The sequence below is a fragment of the Rutidosis leptorrhynchoides genome, chromosome 2, assembly GCF_046630445.1.
Source record: "Rutidosis leptorrhynchoides isolate AG116_Rl617_1_P2 chromosome 2, CSIRO_AGI_Rlap_v1, whole genome shotgun sequence".
NCBI classification, from domain to species: domain Eukaryota; kingdom Viridiplantae; phylum Streptophyta; class Magnoliopsida; order Asterales; family Asteraceae; genus Rutidosis; species Rutidosis leptorrhynchoides.
In genome coordinates, this window is record NC_092334.1 from 660,382,295 (window position 1) to 660,401,715 (window position 19,421).

Here is a 19,421-nt window from a genome sequence, read left to right on the forward strand (position 1 = left end):
CCTAAGGATGCAAAGGATGGTTTTACAGATGTGTAGTATAAGAAGAGAGTTGCTAATGTAAGTAAAGGTAGGACTGATACTATTGGGAGGAATTACTCAAAGGCAGCTGTAAGTGGGAAACAAAAAAGGGAATACAGAGTTAAAACTCAAGTGAATAAGGTGAATGTTGCTCCTGTGCAAACCAACCAGTTCCAAGTTTTGGCAGATAATAATGATGATTCAGAAGTGATCAGGGATGATAGATTGATAGTTGATGATAACGCCATTTTTATACATATATTTTGGGCGTTATCTTGTTCCATTTGCTAGTATTTTGAAGACTTTGATTAAGATATCGAGTTATTTGAGTTTAAAATGAAGAAAGTGTCAAGATATGGTTCGTTGGCTCATTATTGTTGATTTTATTGAAGATATAGCCAAAACGAAGTTAGAGTTGAAGATAAACGTGCCTCGGGTGAAAAAATCAGTTTCCATCGCTTCAGGATGAGGTTTATCGCGTTTTGGTCATCATGATACGTGATGAAGTGCATCAGAACACGACATGGAAAAAGGGCATTCTGACCATTCTGTCGCGTTTCAATGGGCTTTGTCGCGTCCTGGTCATCGCATATCGCGATGTTGTTATCGCGGATTGCGATGGGATGTCGCGGATCGCGACGTGGGTCGGTTTCAGCTATTTTCCCAGCTTCTATAAATAGACGAATTTTACCCCAATTTAGGGCATGCAGTTTTATTTACGAATTTTCTTTCACAGCAACATTAGTTACGAATTTCTTTGTCTTTTTCATTATATTACAAGGGTTTAAGCCACAATATCATTCTTGGTTAGTTTTGATTATAAATTATAAATTTAATTTATTTACTTTTAATTAATTCAATGGTCATGCTTATTTGTTCTTCTTATTTATTTGTTATTTGCTTTACCATGAGTAGCTAAATATTTAGTATTCGCTTAGATGCATGAACCTAGGTGATGAATTGCGATCTTTTGGTTAACAACAATTAATTAAAATTACATAAGTTTATGTCTAGCTAAGATCCACCGTTATTAAATCTTATTGATTGTTAGATCACGGAAGTTATTGATTAACTAACGACAGTTAAATTGATTAATAGCTTTTACTAGATTATTGAACGTGAATAATTTAGGGATACGTGAGATTTTTTGAGGGACACCAATAATAAAATTAATCGTATAGTGGTTGAGCTTGAAATTAGTTGCAATAATTGTGAGGTTGTAAGGGACACCAAACCAACCTAAGTTAGATTATAATCTTGAGTAATATCATTGTGAATTGGTTAGTAACTCTAGGTTAACGACAGTTATACTTAGGTTGCTAGTCTTAAACTGTAGGAATCGACAGATAAATACAGTGTCACATCATTGTAATTGTTTAATTAACGGGTTTAAACGAGCAATCCTAGCCTAGGGAATTGAATCTAAGTGGATACGTTTGCTTCTTATTGAGTTAAGTTTAATTTACTTTTGCGTTTAATCAGTTTTACAACAAAACTCCCCTTTTAAATCTTAGAATAATTAATAGTTCAAGTTTTCAATTACCTGCTCTCTGTGGAACGAATTGGTCAAATACTTGTTTAATTACTACACGAACTGGTTATAGTTGCCTGTATTGTGTGATAATCGATAGGTATTTAGCTAATAATTTAGAGTACGAAATTGCACATCAACTTTTTGGCGCCGCTGCCGGGGAGCGGTGTACTTATTGGAAATTTGGTTAAGCTTTTGATTATTCGTTCCTTTTATGAGAAGCAATTCTTGCAAAAGTTCCTTTTCTGTTATTTTTGTTTGATTTTACGCGCGGTTTTGTTGTGGTGTGATCGCAGGTTAGGTACAAATAACTCTGGAACCGTCTAGAGTTTACTACACACGCAGCAAAGCTAAAGAAGAACAGGAAATCGCCGAGGATTTCGCTGAGTTACCTTTTTATATTCCGGATTTTGAGTATATTAAGGAAGAAGTTAACATGGCTGAAGGAGCAGCAGGACAGACTATGGAAGCATTGATGAAAGCCACAAGGGCTGGCAACGGAAATGCTATCAGGCAACCACCAGTCACTACAGATTTTGAAGTCAAGGGACAGATTCTTAATATGATAACTCACCAATGTCAATTCAGAGGTACACCGAAGGAGGGTGCATTCGAGCATCTTCGTTCCTTTAAAAGCATTTGCAACTTGTTCAAGATTGCAAATATCGCAGAGACAGTTATCTATTTGAGGGTTTTTCCTTGGTCTTTGAAAGATGATGCCAAGGATTGGTTAGACTCATTGCCTGAAGGTGAAATTGATAGTTGGACTACAATGGGAGATAAATTTTTGCAACGTTTCTTTCCAGCTGCAAAGGCCACTCAACTGCAGAGCGAAATTAATCACTTTGTTCAGAAGCCACATGAGACACTTTATGATGCGTGGACACGGTTCAGAAAAATGTTACGTAATTGTCCTCAACACGGGTTGAACAACTTCAATAAGTTCCAAATTTTCTACAAGGGGGTTAATGTGCCGACGAGGAAAGAACTTGATATTGCTGTAGGTGGTTCTTTGATGAAAAAGACTCCGGATGACGCTTATGAAATCATCTCAGATACTGCCACGCATTCGTATGATTGGCATCAAGAATTAGATCTTTCTCGCTCTTCTTATGTTGCTAGTACCGAAACTAGTGACGAGCTCGCTGCAGTTAAGGCTCAACTTGCGACTTTCAAGAGACAGATGGAGTCAATGACTAAAGAGATGCACGCTATGAAAGTGGGTTGTGAATTATGCCAAGGACCGCATCTTACCAAAGATTGTGATCAAGCATCAATGGAGGAACAGGCTAATTATCTGGGTTATGTTAAGAAGGGTAATTTTGCCGTTAGTGAATTTTCGGGTGGGAGACAGTTTTTCAATCAGGCGAATAACATGGGCGGTAACAATTATCAGAGTGGTAATCCGGTTTATCAGGGCAATCAGAAGGTATATCCGTACAGGCCGCCTGGGTTTAATAGCAGAAATCAGCAAGCACCACCTAGGAATTTCCAGCAGCCTATGCCACCAGTTCAGCAGCCAGAGAATAAGATGCCTCCTTTGGAGGAGTTGCTACGGGGTTTTATTATGAAAACGGACGAAAGTATCACTGCTTTGAGGCAAGATGGGGAATCTACAAAATAGCAAGTTAGAAATCAGCAGGCGTCGATTCAGAACTTGGAACGGGATATGGGGCGTATTGCTCAATCTCTATCGGAGAAACCACCGGGTGCTCTCCCAGCTAATACGCAATCCAATCCCAACAACAAGATGCCGGCTAGGAATGAGCACGTGAATGCTATAACCAATCGAAGTGGTTTGGTTATTAACAAGGAGACTCCGAAATCTTCTCCTATTATTTCTTCTAATGTTTTGCAGGTACCTATTAATGAGGAGAAAAAGGAGGAAGAGCCTGAGTTAGAAAAGTCGCTTGACGAAGAGAAAAAGGAAGATGATCCGCCGGAGATCATAACTAAATCACCGCCGTTGAAGGAATATAAAGCGCCAATTCCTTACCCGAAAGCGTTGAAAAAGGATAAGCTCGCGAGTCAATATCAGAAATTTGCAAACATGATTAAACAGATTAGCGTGAACATGCCACTCGCGGAAGTGCTCCAAGGGATGCCTAACTATGGGAAGTTTCTCAAAGATCTAATCTCCAAGAAAGGTAAGTACCATGAGGTATCCGCTGCATTCCTCCATAAGGAATGTTCGGCCATCTTGAAAAAGAGCAAGATGCCTCCAAAATTGGGCGACCCGGGTAGTTTTCTTATTCCTTGCGCTATGGGTAATTCGGAAGTGTACGATGCACTTGCCGACTTAGGTGCTAGTGTTAACCTTATGCCATATTCGTTATATCTTAAACTTGGCTTAGGAGACTTAAAACCTACAAGAATGGGGATTCGCTTAGCGAACCACTCTTTTGATACCCCCATTGGAATAGCCGAGGACATATTGGTAAAGGTTGAGTAACTTGTATTCCCAGTTGATTTCGTGATCTTAGAGATAAGAGAGGACACTAAGGTGCCCATTATTCTAGGTCGACCATTCCTTAACACCGCGGATGCTATCATCCACGTTCAAAACGAACAACTTAGCTTAGGTGTTGGGAATGAGAGGGTGATTTGTCACATTAATAAAGCCATGAGACACCCTATTTCAACCGATGATGAATGTTTTGCTATTGATGTTATTGATGATTGTGTTGAGCATGATTTGCAGGAATTGTTAAGTGTAGACACGTCGGATGTAATCATGATGGGTGAAGTCAACGGTGACTTCGACCCGGAAGTTGAGTTGGAGGAGTTGCTTAAAGAGGATGAGCTTAAAGAATCGGAATCATTTGAAACTATCCGGTTGAAAAATGAATTCCATATCAAAACATCTCTCGAAGAACCGCCCACCTTGGAGCTTAAGGAACTTCCACCTCACATGGAATATGCTTATCTTCAAGGTACGTCCCAATTGCCGGTTATTATTTCTTCGACACTTACCGGCGACCAAAAGGGTCGGTTGGTTTTCGTTCTTAAATCCCACAAAAGGGCAATAGCTTGGAAAACCTCGGACATACCGGGCATCAATCCAGCCTTTTGTACTCATCGAATCCTAATGGAAGATGATTTTAAACTCGTGGTACAAAGGCAACGTCGTCTAAACCCGAATATGAAAGAGGTCGTTAAAAAAGAGGTGGTTAAATTGCTCGATGCCGGGTTAATTTATCCCATCTCAGACAGCCCGTGGGTAAGCCCTGTTCAAGTTGTGCCCAAAAACGGAGGCACGACTGTTGTTCTCAACGAGAAGAACGAACTTGTCCCTACTCGTACCGTCACGGGATGGAGAGTTTGTATAGATTATCGTCGTTTGAACGACGCCACTAGGAAGGACCACTTCCCGCTTCCATTTATTGATCAAATGATTGAGCGTTTAGCGGGAAGGGAGTTCTATTGTTTCCTAGATGGATTTTCAGCCTACTTCCAAATCCCCATTGATCCGAAGGACCAAGATAAAACCACATTTACTTGTCCTTTCGGTACCTTTGCTTATCGGCGAATGCCATTCGGGCTATGCAATTCCCCGAGCACCTTTCAAAGGTGTATGGTCGCCATCTTTCATGACATGATCGAGGACTTCATGGAAGTTTTCATGGACGATTTTTCTGTCTTTGGAGACTCTTTCGATTCGTGTCTTGCTAATCTTGAAAAAGTGCTCAAAAGGTGCGAGGAATCAAACCTTGTTCTTAACTGGGAAAAATGCCACTTCATGGTGAAGGAAGGCATTGTCTTAGGGCACAAAATCTCTCGTGCAGGTATTGAGGTTGATAAGGCCAAAATTGATGTTATTTCAGGCCTTCCCAAACCTACAAACGTTAAAGCCATTCGTAGTTTTCTCGGTCATGTGGGATTCTATAGACGGTTCATTAAGGACTTTTCTAAGATTGCCCGACCATTGACTAAACTCCTTGAGAAGGACGTTCCTTTCGACTATAATATCGAATGTGAGAAAGCTTTCAACTTCTTAAAAGAGAAGCTCACACACACTCCTATCATGGTATCTCCCGATTGGTCTCAACCTTTCGAGCTTATGTGTGATGCTAGTGATTTCGCGCTAGGCGCGGTTTTAGGTCAACGCCATGTTAATCACTTTAAACCTATTTATTACGCAATAAGACACTTACGGGGGCTCAATTATATTATACCACCACGGAAAAGGAGCTCCTTGTGGTCGTCTTTGCATTTGATAAATTTAGGTCATATTTGGTGTTGTCTAAAACGGTCGTTTACACCGATCATTCGGCCCTTAAGTACTTGTTCTCCAAACAAGATGCTAAGCCTAGACTCATTCCTTGGATTCTTCTTCTCCAAGAATTTGACATTGGGATCAAGGATAAAAAGGTTGCCGAAAATTTAGCCGCGGATCATTTATCTCGTCTTGAAAACCCAAACCTAGAGGAACTCAATGAATCAGACATTCATGATACATTCCCCGATGAGTCCCTTATGAGCATCGAAATTGAATCCGAAACTCCTTGGTTCGCCGATATTGCTAATTATCTAGCCGCGGGCATTCTTTCCAAAGGTTTAACTTACCAACAAAAGAAGAAATTCTTTGCGGATATTAAGTTTTACTTTTGGGATGCCCCACATCTTTTTCGAATTGGGGCGAATCAAGTGATTCGTCGTTGTGTTTATGGGAAGGAAGCTCAACAAATTCTAGAGCATTGTCACCAAGGACCCACGGGTGGGCATCTTGGAGCTAATTATACGGCTAAGAAAATCTTCGATTCGATTCGGGTGGGCATCTTTAACCATTCTATGTCATTATTTCAGTTGGCTACTTGTTTGGGAATTTATACCGATGAAGAACGCACACGAGTTAGTTTTCGAGATTATCTTTGGGGTGCTGAAAGGGTAATTGATATGATTGATCCTCGTGAATTTGATGCAGCTAGAGTTTGGGGGGAGATTGCTTTCGATTCTGAATGGAGCCCGAGTAACTGTCCTTGTGTTAACATCATGGATCTCGCTCTTTGTGTAATTCAACGAATGGTTTCGCATACTATTACACATTGAAGAAGTGGGAACGAGAAGGTCTCTTTACCGGACCTTTGGTATGTGAACCAATTTCGAACCAGGACACCTACTTCGGTTGCTTATGGAGTGGCCTATTTTCTTAAACATCAGGGTAGTGGACTTCGTTCTACGGGAAGCCCGATTCGAGGTGGTCATTTTATCACGAGGATTGCATCGGTTTTTGAAATTGATAGATCGGATATGGAACGAATTGTTTCTGAAGCAGTTGTGTTAGGAGAAAATGTTTTTCGAGGGGCGAGAGTAATATCTATTGAGCACGGCCAGGTTATTCCATATAGGGTTCGACGTCGTCGTCCCCGAGATTCGCAGGGGGCACAGGAGGAGGATGAAGAGATGGCCGAAGGTGATCAAGATGCAGGTCAAGGTGTCGGGGGTCAGCGTTTTACAAACCGGGATTTAATGGAACAGATGCGTAATATGCAGATTTATAATGAGGAAACCCGAGCACGCTCGGAGAGTCAGATTGCATATGGTATTAATGAGGTTACATATCATCACGATTGGCATCGACACAACATGGAGCTTGTTTCTCCTAATACCATCTTTACTCCTTATGGCACTCGTATTCCATGGACTCCGGAGTCGACGGGTCCTTATCGTGTGTGTGATCGCACAGTAGCTCAGGAAGTTTGGGAGGATATGGTCCGACGAAGAGGAGCAGGTTCTAGTTCTCAGTATGATGAAGGTAACCAGGGAGGTCAGTCAGGTGGTAGAGGTCCTTATGGTGGGCAGTATGATGGATCTTATGGAGGGTATAAGCCTTGGTGATTGGATGCGGGGGTGATCGTGTGGTGACAAGAAAAACAAAACTTTTTAATTTCGTTTATTTGTTTTTTTTTATTTTGGATGACTGTAATCTTAATTAGGATGATGGTAATTGTTAGTCTTAAACTTAATACTTTGGATTTTAATTGGGGCGTTTCGGTACCGTGGTGGTACCACCCCATTAATTATGGTTGTGGTATGTATGTTTTCGTTTCAGGTTTCACGGTGGTTGTGATTTATTATTTTTCAAAGTCTGGCATTAAGTTCAGCACCTTACTTGATTATGATGTTTTGGTGATCGAGTGGATGCCGATTTTCTTATGCTGGCAGTAAGTTCAGCGCCATCGTGCACCGTGTTTCCGCGATCTACGGATCTAAAAATCCGGGTTTTCTTTTCTTTTCCCCTATTCACTATTTTGTCCTCTCGAATTTATTTTTGATTTTCTGATTTCATGTAAATGAGGGCATTACATGATCTTAAGTGTGGGGGGAGAGATAAATTCTCGCAGATTTTGAAATTTTTTTTGCATGTTTTAATTGCCTAGTGGTCAAAATTTTTGGAATTTTTAAACTTTTTAAGGTTATGATTGAGATGTTTACCCATGAGAGCACCCGTAGTGATTAGGGATTGACTTGGAATTTTTGGTTTTGGCCGGTGAGGTTTATTAGTTTTAAGCAAATTGTTAGTGGTTTGTTAATTATGAATGAACTTTTTTACCATGACTTAGGAATTTTGAGTATATAAGTGCTTGAGGAAAAACAATTGATGAAAGGTGAAAGTTGAAAAAGGATATATGTTGGATAAATTTGGTTAAAAATGTTAAAAATTTAATCTTATTTTATCTAGATTAGTATTTGTTTTAAAAATGACAATGCAACTTATTTGTGTCAAGAAATGAAGAATAACGGTATTTAGGGTTTTTGGGTAAAATGCGAGAAAAATGGTTTAATTAGAGATTAGGATATAAATGGCTTCATATTTTGTGTTTATGGCTTTTTGACTCTCTTAAAGAAGTGTTATACTCATAAGTGCTAGGTATGTAAGCTTGAAGAGGAAAAATCACAAATCTCTGACTCCAATGGACCCTTTAAGGGGTGGTTGTTGCTGACTATGGTGTGAATGGTATTGCTTTATGTCATGAGTTAAAGACTTCCTACAACAAATCATTCATCATCATCAATCACATCATTATGCATCCGCTACATCATACATTGCGGGTTCTACAAAGTCACAAATTGAAGACGAGGAAGACATTCAAAGAGAATGTTCATGTTTTAAAAAAAAAAAAAGCTAAAAAAAAAAATAATGCTTATGAGATCCGAGCTTAAGTAGTAGTTTCTAAGACTCGATCCGATAGATCCTTTGGGGTGCTAGATCACCTAACCACCTAAGACCTTTTTCCGGTTTGGGATCGGTTGGTTGAAGGTTCGCTACACGGGTCAAGGACGTTACTATCTCAAGGCAAGGTGATCATCTTTAAGTACTCGTCTCATACTTATGCAGCAGTGATCATCTTTGGCTCATGATGTGGGAAATACCTAGTAAGACTAGACTTTGGGAAGAGTTACCTTTGCAGGGTACGTTGGATAAGAGAGATGTGACCAGTATGTGAATAGCTTGCATATTTAGAAATTATCAGCATGAAATGGAATCAAGAGAGTTAAAAAGTTAAACGGATTTCCCTACATAAACACAGGTATGAATCTATTTATAACTGGATCTTTGATTAAATTGTGAAGTATTGGTATTTGCAGTAGCGCCTTAAATATTGTTAGTAGGCTATCTTGATGCGAATAAGGGTGATGATTACAAATACTAAACCTTATAACGTAAGATTATTTTTATCATTTGTAATCATTTTACACCAATTTTATTTGAATGTTTATTGGTGATTAGTTATTGAGGTTGGAAAGTTAAGTCTTAAGGGTTGATTGATGCAAAGAAAAGAAGGATATTGAAAGCCTAGTAATGTGATTTTTAGGGGAAGTTAAGTGAAAAGAGTTAAGGCTTTGAGATGAAAGGTTTGTGTTAAGAAGTAAAGTTGTGGAAACTTTTGGAGTTTGATTTCTCAACCCAAATTGTCTTTACATCTTAATTCATGACCTAGAAAGAATGTTTTATGAAAATTTGTTTGCGATAAGGGCCACTTAGGATATTGTTTTTGAAATGTGTTTGAATGAAAATGGGGGGAGAAGGGGGGTGCGTTTGATGGTTTGTATGTTGTTTTATAAGTGACAGGAATGTGAGGAATTGTTTTGTGAGGAAATAAGCTTATTCGTGAAAAGATGAAGAGTACGAGAGCTTGTGGAGGATTGACTTGAAGGCTTGAATCTTGCGGAAATTTGTTGAAGATTATACGTACAGTTATTGTTTCGAGATTGACTTGCTTGAGGACAAGCAAGGTTCAAGTGTGGGGGATTTTGATAACGCCATTTTTATACATATATTTTGGGCGTTATCTTGTTCCATTTGTTAGTATTTTGAAGACTTTGATTAAGATATCGAGTTATTTGAGTTTAAAATGAAGAAAGTGTCAAGATATGGTTCGTTGGCTCATTATTGTTGATTTTATTGAAGATATAGCCAAAACGAAGTTAGAGTTGAAGATAAACATGCCTCGGGTGAAAAAATAAGTTTCCATCGCTTCAGGATGAGGTTTATCGCGTTTTGGTCATCATGATACGTGATGAAGTGCATCAGAACACGACATGGAAAAAGGGCATTCTGACCGTTCTGTCGCGTTCCAATGGGCTTTGTCGCGTCCTAGTCATCGCGTATCGCGATGTTGTTATCGCGGATCGCGATGGGATGTCACGGATTGCGACGTGGGTCGGTTTTAGCTGTTTTCCCAGCTTCTATAAATAGACGAATTTTACCCCAATTTAGGGCATGCAGTTTTATTTACGAATTTTCTTTCACAGCAACATTAGTTACGAATTTCTTTGTCTTTCTTCATTATATTACAAGGGTTTAAGCCACAATATCATTCTTGGTTAGTTTTGATTATAAATTATAAATTTACTTCATTTGCTTTTAATTAATTCAATGTTCATGCTTATTTGTTCTTCTTATTTATTTGTTATTTGCTTTACCATGAGTAGCTAAATATTTAGTATTCGCTTAGATGCATGAACCTAGGTGATGAATTGCGATCTTTTGGTTAACAACAATTAATTAAAATTACACAAGTTTATGTCTAGCTAAGATCCACTGTTATTAAAGCTTATTGATTGTTAGATCACGAAAGTTATTGATTAAATAACGACAGTTAAATTGATTAATAGCTTTTACTAGATTATTGAACGTGAATAATTTAGGAATACGTGAGATTTTATGTGGGACACCGATAATAAAATTAATCGTATAGTGGTTGAGCTTGAAATTAATTGCAATAATTGTGAGGTTGTAAGGGACACCAAACCAACCTAAGTTAGGTTATAATCTTGAGTAATATCATTGTGAATTGGTTAGTAACTCTAGGTTAACGACAGTTATACTTAGGTTGCTAGTCTTAAACTGTAGGAATCGACAGATAAATACAGTGTCACATCATTGTAATTGTTTAATTAACGGGTTTAAACGAGCAATCCTAGCCTAGGGAATTGAATCTAAGTGGATACGTTTGCTTCTTATTGAGTTAAGTTTAATTTACTTTTGCGTTTAATCAGTTTTACAACAAAACTCCCCTTTTAAATCTTAGAATAATTAATAGTTCAAGTTTTCAATTACCTGCTCTCTGTGGAACGAATTGGTCAAATACTTGTTTAATTACTACACGAACTGGTTATAGTTGCCTGTATTGTGTGATAATCGATAGGTATTTAGCTAATAATCTAGAGTACAAAATTGCACATCAGTTGAATAAGGTGAATGTTGCTCTTGTGCAAACCAACCAGTTCCAAGTTTTGGCAGATAATAATGATGATTCAGATGTGATCAGGGATGATAGATTGATAGTTGAAGAATATATTAATAATAAGCAACAGCCTTCTGCTGAAGTTACTAAGAAGTGGTCATATGATATGGTGAAATTCTTACAATTACAATGGGAAGCTATGTTGAGGAAAGGTAAATCTGCAGAAGGTGATGAGTCTGATGAAGATGATGTTGAAGAAGTATACTCAGATTGTATGAATGTGGGTGCTGATGATGTTGATGGTCTAGACCATCACATATTAGTATAGGTTGGTATGTCTTTTCTATCCTCTTTTATTATGGAGTTAAGGATTGCTTCTTGGAATATTAGGGGGTTGAATAATGATGATAGGTAGAATGAAGTTAGTAAATTTATTAGAGATGATAAAATTAGTATTTGTGCTATTTTAGAAACTCACTTGAAAACTAAGACTGTTAATAAAGTATGTGAAAAAGTCTTTTCTAATTGGAGTTGGGCATCCAATGTTGTACATAGCCCTAGTTGTTACAGAATCATCCTGGGATGGAATACTAACTTGGTCAATGTAATGGTGGTTCATATGTCAAAGCAAGCTATTCATTGTCTTATTGAGACTGTTGTGGAGAAAAGCAAATTCTTCTGTAGTTTCATTTATGCCAATAATACTGGGAAGGAGAGAAGATTATTGTGGAGTGAATTAGCCAATCATTCCAGATTTATTTATTCAAAACCATGGGTTTTATTAGGTGATTTTAATGTAACTCTTGATCCTGAGGAACATTCTGCTAGCTGTTTGATATGTCTGATGATATGCAAGAGTTTGCTGATTGTGTTAATTGTATTGAAGTTGAAGATGTTGGTAGTTCAGGGTTTCATTTCACCTGGACAAAATCTCTCAAGAACCCTAATTTTGATACTTTAAAAAAGCTTGATAGGATTATGGTAAATGGTGAATTTATTGCCAAGTATCCGAATGCTCATGGGATTTTCCATCCTTATCTAGTGTCAGATCATAGCCCTGCTGCACTTGTAATTCCAAATGGTCTTGCTGTTAACACTAAACCTTTCAGATTTGTGAATTTTGTAGCTGATAAAGTGGGTTTCCTCCCTCTTATTACTGTTGGATGGGATAAAGAGGTTCATGGCTGCAAGATGTTTAAAGTTGTTAAGAAACCGAAGGGTATGAAAAGAGAGTTAAAGAAGCTATGTTGGGAAAATGGTAACGTGTTCTCTAAAGTAAAGGAATTAAGAGTGAAGTTACAAGATGCTCAACTTGCTGTTGACTCTAACCCTCATGATCATTATTTAAAAAAAGTTGCAGTTGACCTGCTGCTGGAGTACCAAATGCTTCAAAGATTGAGTTGAGTCTTATGCAACAACAAGCTAAGATCAAATGGCTTCAAGAGGGTGATAAGAACTCTAAGTATTTTCATAATGTTTTAAGGGCTAGGAAAAATAAAAATAGGATTGAAAGCATTTGTAATGAAACTGGTGTTAGGCATTTTGGGGATGATGTGGCAGCTCAGTTTGTGACTCACTTTCTAAATCTTCTAGGCTGTTCTGATTCTCTTAGGAATGTTAATGAGTTGGGTGATATCTTCACTGCTTCTTTAAGTGAAGAAGAGGCCATTCAAATGATTAGTGAAGTTACTGATCTGGAAGTTAAGCAGTCCATCTTTGATATTGATAATAATAAGGCTGCAGGTCCAGATGGTTTTTCTTCATATTTTTTTAAGAAGTCTTGGGATATAGTTGGGCCTGATATATGTAATGCAGTGAGAGAGTTTTTTGATTCTGGGAAACTTTTGAAGGAAATCAACTCTACTGTTATTGCACTTGTTCCAAAGATTGGTACTCCAAACAAGGTCTTTGATTTTAGACCCATTGCATGTTGCAATGTTCTATATAAGTGCATTAGTAAAATTCTTACTAATAGAATCAAAGGCAGCTTAAGTAAGCTTGTTAATTGCAACCAAAGCGCCTTCATCCTTGGGAGAGCTATACAGGATAATATTTTGATCACTCAAGAACTTCTAAGGGGCTATAATAGAGTTAATGGTCCTAAGAGGTGTGCTTTAAAGATAGATATTCAGAAAGCTTATGATACCTTTGACTGGAAATTCCTGGAGTATATTTTGAGGAGATTTGGTTTTCATGGCAAAATGATTAAGTTGATTATGACATGTGTTACCACTTCATCATTCACTATCTGTGTTAATGGTGTAAATCATGGGTTTTTTAAAGGGGGAAGAGGGCTTAGGCAGGGAGATCCTTTGTCTCCTTACCTATTCACTTTAGTGATGGAAGTGTTCACTCTTATCATGGCTAAAAACATCAAGAACTCTTCTTTTAAATACCATTTTGGTTGAAAAGGCATGAAGTTATCACATTTATGTTTTGCAGATGATCTGCTTGTGCTGTGTCATGGTGATGTTGACTCTATAAAGGTCATTGACAAAAGTTTATCTGAATTCAGTGAGTTTTCAGGTCTATTCCCTAGTCTTATGAAGAGTACCATTTTCTTTGGTAGTGTTCCAGGGTTTATATGGCATGAAATTCTTAAGATTGTCCCTTTTCAGATTGGTTCCCTCCCAATGAAATATTTAGGGGTGCCTTTGCTCTCTAAAAGGCTTGGTATTTCTGATTGCAAATGTTTGGTTGATAAAATTAAAAACAGAATCCATTGTTGGAAAACAAAAACTTTATCTTATGCTGGTAGATTGCAATTGATCAGTTCAGTTCTATCATCTATGCAAATCTACTGGTGTTCTGTATATCTGTTGCCAAAGGAAACTATCAATGATATTGAAAGAATGTTAAAGAATTTTCTATGGAATAGTGGTAATGCTTTAAAGGGTAGAGCTAAGATTGCTAAGAAAATGGTGTGTAAGCCAAAAGATCAAGGTGGACTGGGCATAAAATCATTGCATAAGTGGAATGAGGTTTTACTCATTAAGCAGTTGTGAAAAATAATTGCTCAAGATAATTCATTGTGGTCAAACTGGGTCAAGATTACTAAATTGAAAGGAAAAAGTATCTGGGATATTGATTTGTGTGCTTCTGATAGTTGGGGATGGAAGAATTTACTTGCTTTAAGAGATCAAGTTAAATCTCATGAGTATTGGTTAATTGGTAATGGAAGAAATGTTTCAGCTTGGTTTAACAGATGGTCTGAGTTGGGTTGTCTTGCTGATATGATTTCTAAAAGAGATCTTTATGATTCCAGGCTCTCTTTAAATTTGAAGGTTGCTGATCTTATTTTTAATGGCCAATGGATTTGGACAGAGGAGATTCTTGACAGGTATCCTGCTCTTTCAAGCTTAAATGTCCCTGCTTTAAGTGATAATGATGATGTAGCTGTATGGGCTACTTCTGATAATAAGCATGTTCATTTTTCCACAAAGCAAGCTTGGGTTGATTTAAGAGATAATTTTCCATTGGTAGTTTAGCACAGGGTTGTTTGGTTTAATCAGTTTAACCCTAAACATGCTTTCATTTTGTGGTTGGCCATTCAACATAAATTGACTACGCAGGATAAGTTGGCTAAATGGTACCCTAATAAACAGTTCAGCTGTGTTTTTTGTGGTAAGCAAATGGATTCACATGTTCATTTATTTTTCAAATGTGAATATTCACATAGAATTTGGGCTGTATTAAAGCAGAAGATTTTGTTTAGAGGCATTGGGAATGATCTGCAGACTGTTATCTTGAATATTGCAAAATACCCTGGCCTTAAGAACATCTGGAATGTTATTAATAGAGTTCTAATTGCTGTTGTGGTGTACCATATTTGGATTGAAAGAAATAAGAGAGTTTTTAGAAATTCAAGGAGATCAAGTGATGATATTTGTAATCAAGTTATCATGTATCTCTGGATGAAGCTGATCAGTATCAAGCTTAAGAAGACTAAAAATGTATTGAGTGCTGCTGGTGTTTGGGGTTTGAAATGGAATGGTAACTCTTTAGCAATGTAGTATTCTGGATGTTGGTTTTGTTCCCAATGTTAGCGCGTCGTGAAAGATGAGACGGCTTGATTTGGGTTGTTTTTGCTATCTTGGTGGGTTTTGGTGTGTTGTATTGTTTTGAGGTTTTGTTGTATTTCTGTTTTTTGGCTTGGGTATGTCCAGCCATGTATTGTAAGTTTTATTAATGAAGTCTTTATTTGCTCAAAAAAAAAAATATTTAGTATATTTAATATTTAATACCATGAAAAGATTAAAAATTACTTGGATTTTATTACCTGGTTTTGAAGGCAGAATTGATTTTGGTGCTCAAATGTTTGAGGGAGGGTATCAAAATTTGAACTTTGAGACATGCGAATTTGATGCATAGTTGCATACATACACACGGAAATGAAATTAAGATGCAAATTGTGTGTCTGGGCGTTGGACGTGTTTGTGATGTATTCCGATTTCAGCGAACGATATATTCACCTACGGTTGGTGATCATATTGGGCTAACAAATGACGATCATGGTTGATACAAGCCTGTTGCTGCTACTTTCGTTTTTTGTAAGTTTTGGCTTATGGGCCTGCACGCGTTTGGCCCTAATGACGTACGTCTCGCCATGGCCGTCACGTGTGACGCATGGCGTATCCTGTAGCTGGACGTTTAGCTTCAACTCCTGGTTGGATAGCAAGTCAACGTCACTCTCAGGCCACGATTAACCCTACACTACGCCACCCGTAGCGTGCCGTTAACATTTGACTTGGTTTGCACAGCTACTTATCCGTCCGAAAAATCAGGAGAACGTGGAGCAGTTAGTGGGCATGATTAGAGGATTCCAGGAGTGGTAATCGTGGTTTAGTGGGCTAGTGGTGGTTATCCTTGGTAACCGACATCTTATGCCTATAAATACTGCTCTTAATCACACATTTAGGGATCAATAAACATTTTACACTTACCACCGCTGATTACTCTTCTAAGCTCAATTGGAGGCTCAGCAAAAGTTAACCACCACAACACCCCTCATACTCATCACGCAAATCGAAGGAAACCCTTCCGAAGGTTAGTCATGCAACTAATTGCACTCAAGTCAATTTTGACTTGATCATTTGGCCCCATCCGTGGGACCGTTTGATCAATACTTTCACACCAGATGACAGGCGATTCCAATCCGTCACCAAATGCCAACACCGGCAAAGAACCGTATGACCCTTTGAAGCCCAATGACGATAGCTCTTTTGAGACACCAGATGACTCCATCAAGCGTACCAGGTTGCAATTTGACGATGATGATGAAACCAATAGGCGTGACGCTGAGGAGACGAAAAACCCGGAAATGAATTTAAGCCAGCTTAAACCCATCGGCGGAGCAGAAGCGATACGTTTTCTGGCAAAAGGGGGATTCGTTTTACCGTCACTCATGTCCAAAGGCGGCGAATGGCCAACTGGTATGTCCAAAGTTCAACCACGAAGCTCTACATGTCTGGCGTCAGACGTTGGTAAAAGTTTTAGCAAAACCCGAGAGGAAGCATGAAAGGACTTAATTGAGAATTTAATTCTAGCCGCGCCGGAATCTATGAGTGCTCAGGTCGAGCAGCTTGGCGTGGCGGACAACATGTTGAACAATTGGTACGCTATGATGGGAGACAACGTTAAAAGGACGTTTGAAGTTTCCGCGACGTCTGAGAAGTTTACTCGAGAGATAGCCACCCATCCGTTGCCCGCCGTCCTTACTACTCCCCTCACGCTAGGGGTATATGACCCCACCACGGATCCGGAAGACTTCTTGCAGCAATTCGAACAAGCTGTCAAGACGCATCATTGGAATAGCTCGACGGCGTACCACATGTTCCCGGGACAGCTCCAAGCTGTCGCGAGAGAGTGGTTTACCAAATTACCTGCCTTGAGCATATCCAGCTACACGGACCTCAGAACTAAGTTTGTGCAGCGTTTCAAGAAATTTTAACGCACCGAACTGACTCACCTAGATGCGCACATCATCAAGATGAGGTCGCGTGAATCCCGAATGAATTTTACTTCCCGCTTCACAGCGGAATGCCAAACTCGTACATCATGGGAATCTGCCAAACTCGTCATTTGTCGTTGGTAAAATCGATGCGGCGTAAGTTGCCAAAAACGTACGTTGAAGCTGTAAAAATGGTAAAGCATTATGTACGTTCCGAGGAGTTTGTAGATGCTGTCGTTAGGGGTCACAGCACAACGGACCGGAGCGATAAAGACGACAAGGGAAACAGCAAAGGAAATACATGTAACAAGTATAAAGGAAGTGGTAGCGGCAGCAACAGGGGCTACGGATGTTCCAGTCATAAGTCTGACCACCGTAACAACTACCGCCCTTATGAACGGTACGTACCCAAAAGGTTGTCGGCAGAAGAGGAAAGTTTGGTCAAGTCATTTTCAAAAGCGCCTAAAGAAATTTTGGCAACGGAAGAGATAAGTAAAGATTTCCCGCCACCAAAGCCGATGCAGCCCCGTTTCGCTGTAGATGAAAGTAAATGGTGTATTTTTCACGAAGATAAAGGTCACGACGTGGACGACTGCAGGGAACTAAAGAAGGTGATAGTTGAATGGCTGAAATTGGGGAAACTTAACCATCTAAAACCGTCGCGTGTCAAAGTCCCCGGGACGAAGAAATTTGCCTGGCAACGGGGAAAAGAAAAAGCTCCAGAAAAGCACATCCACATGGTATAAATGTGGCACGCGGGTCACATTCGTAAGGCAGAAGTTTTGGAGGAATGGGAATGTGCCCCTATCACGTTTCCTGCTTTCTGGAGAGTCTGTCTTACCGACCTACCCGTAATGATAACCGCCACGGTAGGACGATGCAAGGTCTCGAGAATTTATGTAGATACGGGAAGCGCCGTTGACGTCTTATACGAACATTGCTTCTTACAGCTACCACAAGATGTGCAGGACAAACTAAAACCCCCACTCCATCCCGTCTCGGGATTCACAGGCAAAACGACTTGGCCTCTGGGTCGAGTAAGCATTGACGTTACGTTAGAGGAAAATACGAAACGGCGAACGGTCGCTTTAAACTTTGTGGTTGTTAGAGTCCAGTCAAAGTACAACATTATCATGGGATGGGAAGCGTTGTGCGAATTCAGCATGATAGTATCAACTGTGCATGGCATGATGAAATTCCCAACTCCGTTAGGTGTTGCAACTGTTTTCTCTGATCGGGTCCCGATTGTGGGCCAGGTCGAACAGCCGTTACATCAGACGCCACCGATTGAGCAAGGGGGAAGCATTATCATCAACCATTCCTTTCCTGAGAAGGCAATACAGATTGGACACACACTATCTGACGCAACGAAAAGTGCGTTATGTGAACTCCTGGCGAACAACGCTGAAGTGTTTGCATGGCAAGAGTCAGACATGACGGGAGTACCTCGTACCATTGCAGAACATCGTTTAAATGCCAACCCAAGTATGACTCCAGTAAGGCAAAAGAAACGGGGCATGGCTCTGGAGCGTAGCGCCTTCCTAAGGAATGAAGTGGAAAAGTTGGTACAAGCAGACATACTGCGAGAGGTTAAGTACCAAACATGGGTTGCCAATCCAGTACTGGTCAAAAAAGCGAATGGCTCGTTGATGTTATGCGAGGTGTATACAAAATAGTTTATATAATAGTTATATATTTATTATGAAATACTATTAAATACGATACAATTTTATACAAGTTATTTATTTATTTATAGAATGGATATACCTAAACCTTGTTACAACACTTACAGGCAGTGTACCTAATCGTACAGTAGTGTAGTTTTTAGTAAGTCCGGTTCGTTCCACAGGGATCTTTTAAACAAGCTTAACCTTATATTTTTAAAAACTATATTTGTAAAAATACAAAAATATATAAGTAATATTATTATTATAAAAAGGGGGTTTTTACCGTTTAATGACCGGTTTGTCGATTTTAAAACTTAAGTCGCAGTTAAAACCTAATGTAAAATATTAAAAATAACTTAATTTAAAGCGTAAAATAAATAACGATAATGAAATTGCGATAAATAAAAATGCGATAAAATAAAATTACGATAATTAAAAAATGCGATAATTAAAAGTGCAATTAAATACAATGACAATAATTAAAAGTGCGATAATTAGAAGTGCAATTAAATATGAAAATAAAGGAATTATGCTTATTTAAACTTCCGTAATCATGATGTTTG

General features: G+C 38.8%; 1 protein-coding gene across 1 annotated transcript; it reads left to right on the plus strand.

The window, feature by feature from the left end:
- The first annotated feature begins 13,655 nt into the window (after positions 1-13,655).
- LOC139890200 (uncharacterized) lies at positions 13,656-15,254 on the plus strand. The gene is made up of 3 exons (XM_071873096.1): positions 13,656-14,242; positions 14,348-14,720; positions 14,814-15,254. The coding sequence occupies exons 1-3, from the start codon at positions 13,656-13,658 to the stop codon at positions 15,252-15,254; spliced, it is 1,401 nt and encodes a 466-aa protein (XP_071729197.1).
- The last annotated feature ends 4,167 nt before the right edge of the window (positions 15,255-19,421 follow it).